The 11,249-nt window shown below is 48.3% G+C and overlaps 1 protein-coding gene across 6 annotated transcripts in view; it reads right to left on the bottom strand.

Moving 5' to 3' along the window:
- Window positions 1–11,026, bottom strand: part of TIGAR (TP53 induced glycolysis regulatory phosphatase) — a 61,454-nt gene extending 50,428 nt beyond the window's left edge. For 5 of the 6 annotated variants that reach the window (XM_084857157.1, XM_084857159.1, XM_084857156.1 and 2 more), the window contains exon 1: window positions 10,880–11,026. Coding sequence is in view for 3 of the 6 variants with exons in the window: in XM_084857156.1 (XP_084713282.1) it covers window positions 10,880–10,911 (32 nt within the window). In the remaining 3 variants the exon portion in view is untranslated. Of the gene's footprint in view, window positions 1–10,687 lie in introns of all 6 variants that reach the window. The other variant, XM_084857160.1, reaches the window with a different exon arrangement.
- Between the last annotated feature and the right edge of the window lie 223 nt (window positions 11,027–11,249).

The following is an 11,249-nucleotide window of genomic DNA, read 5'->3' as shown; positions in this document are numbered from 1 at the left end:
GATTGGCTCTTGTAGTTTTTTGGGGAGGTGGGTTGATTCCCCCCCCCCATTTTAGGAAAGATCATGTGCCTGAGAGAAAGGATGTGGGGACAAATGGGGGTCCTGAAGGGACCTCAGTTAGTGTGGTGATAGTCAAGGGAGATATGGCACTGAGAGGAGGGCTCAAGAGGTAAGGGGAACAAGGCCCAGGCAATTAACAGCTGTGCCATGTTCCAACCCTTCCCCCCACACTCAGGTTTGGGGGTTGCTTTATCAGCTTGCCCTTGGGTCTCCAGATGTTGTTTTTAATGCCAGGTAAGTTTATAAGATCTCCATCATTCACGATTTAATGGAGGATGAGGCAGCTGATCTGGCATGCATAACAGAGACCTGGGCGGGTGAGCAGGAAGAGTTAGTCTGTCGAGGTACTTGGCTCAGCATCAGGGTAGACTTGAATGCCAGGGAAGGGGTGGGTGGGTTGCCATGATCTATAGGAATTCCATCTCTGTCTCTGCAGGCTCCTTGTCCATCGACTACTGGTCTGGAGTGTTTGCACCTTGTGTTGGGCCAGCTGGACAGACTGAGGATTCTTTTGGTGTACCACCCATCCCACTGCCCAACAGTCTATCTTGAGCAGATGGAGATGGTCTCAGGTATGCTGTTGAGATCTGCCATACTGTTGGTTCTGGGGAACGTCAACATTCATGCTAAGGGTGCTTTGTCTGGGGTGGCTCAGGATTTCATGACCTCCGTGACAACCATGGGATGGTCCCAATTTGTTATTGGTCCAAACATGAAGCAGGGCACACTCTAGACTTGGTTTTTCCAGCTAGCCTTGGAGATGGGGATTTGAAGATGGGGAACTTTGAATCGGCACCTTTGTCATGGTCGGATCACCTCCTGCCGACGTTTAGACTTACAGCAACTTTCCCCCTCTGAAAGGGTGGGGGACCCATTATGATGGTCTGCCTCTGAAGGCTAATGGATCTGGATGGTTTCCAGAGGGTGCTGGGGGGTGGGGGTGTTCTGGCTGATATAGCTGGCTCTCTGGTCAAAACCCTGGACCATCTGTGGAATGTAGAAATGACCAGGGCAGTTGACATGATTGCTCCTCAGAGCCCTCTCTGGAGTAGAGCTCATACATATGGTATACCCCAGAGTTGAGACTGAAGAAACAAAGTAGGAAATGGCTTGAGTGCAGATGGAGAAAAACTAGTGGATGTAATTGAACACTGATATGCTCAGATATATTCAGGGGTAAAGAAACACTATCTTTCTGCCTCTCTTGAATCCTCTGCAGTCATGTGAAAAAGTACACCCTCTTTGAGTTCTATGGTTTTATATATCAGGACATAATAAAAAATCATTAGGTAAATATAACCTCAGATGAACAACAACACATGACGTATTACACCGTGTCATTTATTTTACAGAAATAAAGCCAAAATGGAGAAGCTAAGTACACCTTATGATTCAATAGGTTGTAGAACCACCTTTAGCAGCAATAACTTGAAGTAATCATTTTCTGTATGACTTTATCAGTCTCTCACATCATTGTGGAGGAATTTTGGCCCACTCTTCTTTACAACATCACTTCAGTTCATCGAGGTTTGCGGGCATTTGTTTATGCACAGCTCTCTTAAGGTCCTGCCACAGCATTTCAATTGGGTTGAGGTCTGGACTTTGACTGGGCCATTGCAACACCTTGATCCTTTTCTTTTTCAGCCATTCTGTTGTAGATTTGCTGGTGTGCTTGGGATCACTGTCCTGTTGCATGACCCAATTTCAGCCAAGCTTTAGCTGTCGGACAGATGGCGTCACGTTTGACTCTAGAATACTTTGGTATACAGAGGAGGTCATGGTCGACACAATGACTGCAAGGTGCCCAGGTCCTGTGGCTGCAAAACAAGCCAAATCATCACCCCTCCACCACCGTGCTTGACAGTTGGTATGAGATGTTTGTGCTGATATGCTGTGTTTGGTTTTCGCCAAACGTGGCCAAACATCTCCACTTTGGTCTCGTTAGTCCAAAGGACATTGTTCCAGAAGTCTTGTGATTTGTTCAGATGCAACTTTGCAAACCTAAGCCGTGCTGCCATGTTCTTTTTAGAGAGGCTTTCTCCTGGTAACCCTTCCAAACAAACCATACTTGTTCAGTCTTTTTCTAATTGTACTGTCACAAACTTTAACATTTAACAACCTGAGGCCTGTAGAGTCTGAGATACAACTCTTGGATGTTTTACAATTTCTCTGAGCATTGCATGGTCTGCCCTTGGGGTGAATTTGCTGGGATGTCCACTCCTGGGAAGATTGGCAACTGTCTTGAATGTTTTCCACTTGTGAATAATCTTCCTCACTGTAGAATGATGGACTTTAAATTGTTTGGAAATGGCCTTATAACCCTTCCCAGATTGATGGGCAGCAACAATTGCTTCTCTAAGATCATTGATGTTTTTACTTTTTGGCACTGTGTTAACACACACCTGAATGCTCAAGACCAGCAAACTCCTGAGACTTCGGCTTTTATAGAGGTGGTCACACTGAATATGAACTTGAGCACGCTCCGGGAGAGAGCGCAGGACAGGAAGGCCTGGCGTGCTATGGTCCATGGGGTCACGAAGAGTCGGACACGACTGAACGACTGAACAACAACAACAACACACTTGCTGATGATCACTTAATCAAGGGCATTTGATTAGCAGCACCTGGCTGCTACTTAGCCTCTTCATACCTATGGAAGCAGTAAGGGTGTACTTAGTTTTTCACACATGGCTTCTCCATTTTGGCTTTATTTCTGTAAAATAAATAATGACACGTGTAATATGTCATGTGTTGTTGTTCATCTGAGGTTGTATTTACCTAATTTTAAGACCTGCTAAGGACCAGATGATTTTTATGTCCTGATACGTAAAACCATAGAACTCAAAGAGGGTGTACTATAATGCTTTTTCTTTTCTTTCTTTTTCACATGACTGTATGTGCCATCGAGCAGCTTTTCAAAAGACTGATACTACAATACCAGAAGGATAAATGCTCACCTCCTTTAATGCAATGGATTGAAGTCCTAATAATGGTAGCAACATTCAGAAGAGAGGTATACAGGTGACACTTGCAAATGGACCTGTGTATGGGGATTTGGTCTGCTTTTATTGAGGTTTACATTTAATCTATTCTTTTTCTTTTTTAGAATGCTGTAATACTGAAACTGAAACCTTTAAAGCACATAGTGGGGTACAAAGCATATACTAGTGGGTTTTTCCCCCCTTTTTAAATTGTTTTTTGTTGAACCTTATAATAAAAAATTGATTTAAAGAAGTCATCCAGGGCTTATTACATATTGGCTCTAAGGACACTGTGGATCCATCAGAGGCTCACTGTGATATGCTTGCTATGATACTTCCAAGATAAAATCTCTTGCATCTGCTGGGACTGGCTGGGCTTTAGCATTATATTACGTGAACCAGGTGAAGTATCCAGAGCACAGTCTTGACCAGTTTTGTTGGATGCGTTTCAGTTCATACTGCTTGAGGACATTGACAAGGTGCTTGGACAGGTTTGTCCAACTACTTCTGTATTGGATCCTTGCCCCTCTTGGTTTATAAAAACCGGCAGAGAGGGAACAGCTGGCTGGGCTAGGGAGATGATTAATAATACCTCTTTGCAAAGGGAGGCGGGGGCGGGCTGCCTGAAATAGGCAGCAGTGAGACCACTCCTGAAGAAATTCTCCCTGGAACTGGAATATCTGAACAACTTTAGACTGATGGCAAATGTTAATTTCCTGGACAAGGTCCTCGAGCAGGCAGTTACTAACCAGCTACAGTTGCTCTTGAATGAGACCAATAATCTGGATCCATTTCAGTTAAGAGTTCAGGCCAGGTTTTGGCATGGAAACAGCCTTGGTCGCCCAGTATGATGAGCTATGTCAGGAAAGGGATAGGGGGAGTGTGACCCTGTTGATTCTCCTTGATCTCTTGGCAGCTTTCAATACTAATGACCAAGGTATCCTTCTGGGGCAATTGTCTTGAATTGGGAGTTGTTGTAGTTTCATTCCTACTTCAGTGGCTAGCTCCAGAACGTGGTGCTTGAGGGATATTGCTTGGCCTCGTGGATTCTCCAGCATGGGGTTCCACAGGGGTCAGTCCTGCCCCCATGCTATTTAACATCTACATGAAATTGTTGAGTGAAGTCATCAGGGGTTTTAGAGTATGTTTTATCTGTTTGCTGATGACATGCAGCTCTATTTCTCCTTTTTATTGTCATCAGGTGAGGCTGTGGATGTGCTAGATTGGTGCTTGGCTGTGACAATAGATTAGATGAGGGCTAAAAAACTGAAGCTCAATCCAGACAAGATTGAGCTGCTGTTAGTGGATGGTTCTTCTGACTGAATGGAGGGTGTTCAACCTATTCTGGATGGGGTTGCACTCTCCCTAAAGGAGCAGGTTCCTAGCTTGGGGGCTCTCCTGGAGCCATCATTGTCACTTGAGGCTCAGGTAGCCTTAGTGGCATGGAGTGCCTTCTACCACCTTTGGTTGGTGACCCAGCTATGCCCCTACCTGAACAAGGATAACATGGCTTCAGTAGTCTGCACCCTAGTAAGCTCCAAGTTAGATTACTGCATTGCGCTCTATGTGGGGCAGCCCTTGAAAATGGTTCAGAAGATGCAGCTTTTGCAAAATGCAGCAGCCAGATTGACTATGGGGACCAGAAGGTCTGTCCATGTAACATCAATTCTGACCCACTTGTACTGGCTGCTTGTACATTTCCAAGCCCAATTCAAGGTTCTGATTTTGACCTATAAAGCCCTACATGGTTCTGGATTGAAATACCTGAAAGAGTGCCTCTCCCAGTATAAACTTGCCTGTACAGTACAATCATCATCTGAGGCCCTCCTCCAGGTCCCTCCTCTGAGGGAGTTTGGAAGGAGGCCTTTTCGGTGGAATGCTCTCCCCGCTGAGATCTGCCTGGTGCCAACACTGACATCCTTTCAGCACCAGGTTAAGACTTTCCTCTACTCCAAGGCATTTGACAACACATGATAAGGTTTTTATCTGGTCCCAGGATTTGTACTGTTGACTGTTTTAAATTGTTTTTCATGTAAATGGTTTTTATATTATGTTTTATATTGTATTTTTAAAGTTTTAATCATTTGTAAACCACCCAAGAGCTTTGGGTGGTATAGAAATGTTTGGGTGGGACAGAAATGTTTATTAATAATAATAATTATCATCATTATCCAGATTTCCCTTATCTCTGCCCATACAACTCATCACATCTCCTGTTCTGAGGGAGAAGGTATCTAATACTCTCCACAGAAGGAAGTTCTGGAACTCTTTAGTTTTGGTATCATACAGCTCACTAACCCTTCTATTTCAAAGAGGGAAGGTGTCTAATACACTTCACAGAAGAAAAATTCTAGAACTCTCGGTTCCCTCGCAAGACAGCTGCCCACCTCTTCTGTTTCTGAGGAGGGACGGGGTCTGACATAGTTAACTTCCTGGTGTAAAAAGGAACGGCTGCCTCAGCTGGTGCAAACACAGGATATCTTGGGCTGGTTTACAAGTTTGGGGAGATTTTTGCATCTCACCGCCTTTGTGATGAGAGTTCAGATAACCACAATACCATTCACCATATAAGTTGTGATTTATGACCATTCTGCCGTTGTTACACACAGCTCAACGCAGAACTTAATAGCTCCACTTTTTAACTTTAACCCTTGAGACCAGAGCTGCAGAAAAAGGAGGAAGGAGATTCATTACTACCTGTGCTGGATCTTAGCTTTATGCTTCAGTCCTGAGCTGATTAATTCAGTCTTCCATATCCAACTTTTGCACCCATTTATACAGCTCAAAAATCTCTGGGTAAAGGGACTCAACATCAGCCATCAAGGAAAACAAGAAGAGCAGGCCTGTCTGTGAGAGATATCTCCTCATTTACCTCCTGCTTGTCTCCACCTGCAAGTTCGCAATTCAGTAATGCGACTGACTTATTGCTGTCTCAAAATAGCCACTGTGCTAGACTGGCCTCTGGCATTCAGTGGAGCTTTTAACAAGAATTTAATATAACACTCCTTCATTCTCTTTTACAACTATCTGCAGGCCAGAACAGTGACTGCCAGTAGTATGGTTTGCATGACTTGTGGAAAAAATCTCACCCTTTAGAGCAGCCTTCCCCAACCTGGTGCCCTCCATATGTTTTGGACTCCAACTCCCAGCATACCTGGCCATTAGACATGCTGGCTAGAGCTGAGAATTGGCCACACTGGCTGATGGGAAATGAAGTCCAAAATATCTGGATGGCACTAGGTTGGGGAAGGCTGCTTTAGAAGAATGGCTGGTTTTGTTTTGAGGAGCAACAATTGTTGTGGCAGTTGAATCTGCTCCTGCTGCAGCAGGATCATGAGTGGAAGGAAGAAAATGAAAAGAGAAGGAGGCAGAGCTATCCAAATTTGAGGAGCTTCTCCTCCTTCTCCCCGAGTGTGTGTGTGTGTGTGTGTGTGTGTGTGTAGGGGGGGTACTTGGAATCCCATTTAGCAAGGTGGGCCTCAGTTTGATTATCCACCAGTCTGCTGACCAGGACTAGGGATGTATGAAAGTCACATACCTGTCGCGGATTATGTTGATGGTGGGGGGGAGGCGTTCCGTTCCTCCCCCCCGGAATCCTGGCCGGCTGGCTGTGCTCTGCAGCGATTCTGCGGAGCCGCTGGCCGGCTCCGCCAGCAGGCGAACATCCGGCCGCTGGATAGCAGGGACGCAAATGGCGGCGGCCATAGCCGCCGCCGTTTGCGTCTCTGCAGTCAGCCGTGATAGGCTACGTAAATGTTTATGTAGCCTATCACGGGTGATTTAAAAAAACAACAAAAAAAAACGTGCATACGCAAATGGCGGCGGCCATGGCCGCCATTTGCATACGTGCGTGTTTTTTTTAAGTCAGCCGTGATAGGCTACGTAAACATTTACATAGCCTATCATGGTGTTTTTTAAAATCTAGCCATGATAGGCTACGTAAATCTTTACGTAGCCTATCACCGGTTTTTGTTTTTTGTTAACCTGGAAATGGCGGCGGTGGCAGCCAGTCAGAAGACCGGCCGCCGCCGCCACCGAACCGCTGCCGGAGCCGCCGCCGCCTGGAAGATCCGCCCAAGGTAAGTCCCATCCTGGGGGGGGCGGGCCGTTCCGCCACCGATTTCGGGGGGCCGAATGCAGTGGCATTCGGCCTCCCCGAGATCCGTGGCGGAACTTTCATACATCCCTAACCAGGACCCTGTTGACTGACATGATGAGGGAACCCTATCCCCTGGTTGATAGAATCATAGAATAGTAGGGTTGGAAGGGAACTACAAGGCCATCGAGTCCAACCCCCTGCTCAATGCAGGAATCCAAGTCAGAGCATCCCCAACAGATGGCTGTCCAGCCTCGTCTTGAAGTATAGTTGTACACGCAGTTGTTTTTGTGAAAGAAACCCCTTTCCAGAGCTATTTTGTTTTGCAATTTTCTTCCTACAGACTGGGGATTTTTATTTATTAAGCTTGAAGTTATCTGCACTTCCTACAAGAGCCTCAAAAAGATACAATGGCCCAGTTCAGACATAACAATCAGCTGCCCAATCACTCCCACTGCAAGCAAGAGCTACTAAAACAAACCTTCCATCTGTGGTCTGTTTATTGTCACCTGCAAACAGGGAAGTCTGGCTTGTCTCTCCCCCAACACACCAGAGTCCCTATAGCAGGCTGTGGGATTATGAGAGTTGTAGTCAAACACATTTGGAGAGCACCAGGTTGGGGAAGGCTTTAATAAGCCACTGACTGCGTTTGCACGACAGGTTTGCTTGAACAACCCACGGTGGGTTAATGTGTCATGCGAACCAGAATCAGATTTATCACGCTGGCTTGTTTTTCCCAAACAATCCACCTTCATAACACATGGTCTGTTGTAGGTGTTGTTTTACACACAATGGATAAGCGTGTCATCCGAACACGGACATGCCAACCTATTGTGGGTAAAGGGCATTGGCCAGCGAGCTGCTTGGCAAGAGAGCAGAAACCCTTGCCACTCTCCCTGAGCAACTGCAGCCACGATTGGCTCTGCTGCCAGTGCCATTTTCCCTTGGCCAGTGGCAGCCCCTCTGAAGTGCCCGAACAGCCGCTGCCCCCCCTGAGTTCCTGCCAAGCCCCTGTCCCTGCTCCAATCAAGATCTCAATTGTGGTCAGAGCCCCCCTGCCCTTCTTTTTTTGTGCAAAAGCAGGGCTGGGATTTGTTTTCACATTTTCCCAGCCCCATTTTATGTCCACAAATGGCCCCTTTAGCTTTTAAAAAAAAAATTACTTATTTTGGTTATTTGCAGTTGCACACTTCCGCAACTGTGGATATCCAAAAATATAGGGGTTTGTCTTGGCTGCTCCCTTGTATGTACAACATGCAAGGGAGCACTCAAGGCTACACTGTAGCAAGGCTACAGGGGGGAAACAGGGTGTAGATCACCCCCCTAGCAAGGGTGTCCCCAGGGTTAAATGTGTTGCCATAAAACATGAGGGTGCCCTGCTAGGAATCCCAACGGGCCCGAGTCCCCTGCACCTATTTTTAAGGGTGCCTGAGGCACCACCCCCTTTTTCTCTTCAGATCACGGTAACCACTTCTATTTTGACAGCTGTCAAAGCAGAAGTCGTTACTCCCTTTGGGGTAGAGAAATGGGGTGGCGTGGCCTTTTATATCTCTTTGTCATAGAGAGTCTTTTCCAAGCAGATCCACTCCCCCCCCCCCTTTCCACTACCTGGGCTGGACTTTAACAGCTCTTTTGACAGCTGTTGTACTCCCACGTGGGTAGTAGAAAACCAGGAAAAATGGGTGGGATGCATTTTTATATGAAAATGGGGTTCTGCCAACTCAGGGTGGGGCAGAATAGAAGTGGGCACTTCCATATGTCTTGGCAAGACTTTAAATCTCGGGGGGGGGGGAGGCTCGGCTAACTGGGTCATCTTGAGCACTTTCCCCACCTGTCAAAGTACTGAAGATCACCTAATTACCCAAAAGACCCCAGGGATTTAAAGTGACACCCTGACCTTTGGGGAACCCCTCCACCTCCAGTCCCCAGCACCCTGTTTTCTTATAAAAGTGCACACCACCATGGTTCTCTACTCCAAAGGGAGTGTTTTTGGATACCTGCAGTTGCAGGCATAAGAAACATAACTAAAGGGGTCATTTGTGCACATACAATGGGTCTTAGAAAATGCAAAAAAAATAAAAATAAAAAAAAATCCCAGCCCTGTTTTTGCACAAAAAAAGAAACATATTTTTTTTAAAAGAGGCTCCAATCACAATCGGGATCGCAATCGGAGCGGGCATGGGGGGCTTGGTGTGAACCAGGGGAGCCAGTGACAGCCCCTCCAAAGTGTTGTTTGGGCACTTTAGGGCTGCTGCAAGGGGCACAAATAATATAATAAAATAAAAAAGGGCTCCAACTGGGATTGTGGTCGGAGTGAGGATGGGGGCTTGGCGGCAGACAAGACGGGTTCTGCAGCCAAATCCCCTGGGATGTGGGGTGGAGCTGGCTGGAGGACTGAGTGGAAACGGGGGTGGGGGGGATAAACAAGGCACACACTGTGGACGGTGTGCCTGATCATCCATCAGGTGCACCAACCACACACTGTGGGTTGTTCCCAAAACATATGTAAACCATGTATCACGAAAACATCATAAGCCTCCAGTACTTCATTCCAAGGAAACTGAGACTTCAGGTCAACACTCGCACCCTAAAGTTCTCATCTTTGGGAAAACTGCCAATAAGCCCCAGTGATTTGACAGTACAGTCCAACATCGCAGGCAGATTTATTATGGCCAAGACCTGGGATCTATTTCATAAAAGCAGTAAGTTGGGGCCAATCCTCGGAACCACATTCCCTAGTCCTAGAGGGAGTGAAGGTGAGTGAGTGAGAGGATGAGGTGACTGCAACCAGCCCGCTAAGGTGCGCTGCTCAGAGAAAAAAAGGCGAGCACGCGGGCGGAAGCGGCGGGCCCAGCCCCGCCTGCCGCGTTTCCCGGAGGTGGCGAGCGAAAGAGAGGAGGGGGAAACAGCGACTGCCGGCTCTTTCCCCGCCTCTGCGGCAGGGCAGAGGAGAGGAGGCGGCTGTTTACTGGACTGGAGCTGGGTCTTTACAGTTTGATCTCCTCTAGTCACCAATCGGCTGCTTTCACGTCAAAATAAACGCAGCAGCGTTAGGCGGCCTGTTCCCAAACACAGCTTTGAACATTGCATGTGCTAAGCCATGACCTAGGAGGGGAGCGGGTTGCCCGAGGCTCTGTTCCTGTCCACCTAGGTGGAGGGGAGGGGAGGCCTTTTGCCGGGATGGGCCTCCTCATACACAGGGACACTTGCTTATTCCAATTCTGCGTGTTTTCCTTCGCAATTCACTAGGGAAAGACGTTCTAAAAAAAAAAAACAGCAGCAGGTTAATGAGCTTCGATCAACGGCAGGGCTCCACAATAACAGTGCAATCCTACGTATGTTTCAGTGGGGGCTTATTTGTGCAAGTATTTGTGCGTAGGATTGCAACCGAGAGCGTTTGCCCGTTGACGAATGCTCGTACATCTGAGCATGTGGTGAAAGCCAATGACATTTAGTGACAAAAGCTTCATCTGGAGACGATGGGATGGGGGCGCGCAGGGCCAGGGGGAGACCCGGAGCCTTCCCTTTTCTGAAAGCCCCCGACACTTACCCAGTGGCCTCACTTGGGCCAATATGCCGAACTGGTGGCCACGTGGACGCCCCGGGGTAGGGGCGCTGCGCTAGAGGGGCCCGATCCCGCCCCCGCAGGAGCAGCCTCTCCCCGCGTCTGGCGCTGTGGAGTCACAGGGAGGGGCAAGAAAAGGCAGCCCTGGCTGGGCGGGGGGGGAGTCCCAGTACTCACTGCCGAACGACGGTTAACCCAAATACAACCATGGCCTGCCGCGGTCTCGGGCCTCCGCCGCCGCAGTGCCCGGCGCCTCCGCGCCCCTTTCCGGGCGGCTCCCTCCGCCGGGCGCAGTGGCGAGGCCTCGAGGCGCTTCTCGCGAGCGCCCGCCCCTCCGTGCCCTCCGCGAAGGCGAGCGAGGCGGCGGAGGGCGGGGCCGGCCGGCAGGGCCCAACGCGGGCAGCAGTTCAAGCGCCCGGGCTCCCCCTCCTGGCCTCTTCCCCCTCCTAGTCCATAGTCTGCGGCAGAGGCGATCGTTGCCACCTGGAGGGCATAAACAAGGCGGCCTTATTGGCCATGGTGGCCATCTGCAATGATGAATGAGTAG

This window comes from Heloderma suspectum, chromosome 5 (genome assembly GCF_057233095.1).
Source record: "Heloderma suspectum isolate Gila_16-S chromosome 5, 16-S_ref, whole genome shotgun sequence".
Classification (NCBI taxonomy): Eukaryota; Metazoa; Chordata; class Lepidosauria; order Squamata; family Helodermatidae; genus Heloderma; species Heloderma suspectum.
Note: the sequence above shows the minus strand (reverse complement) of the source record. Positions and strands in the feature narration are given on the sequence as shown.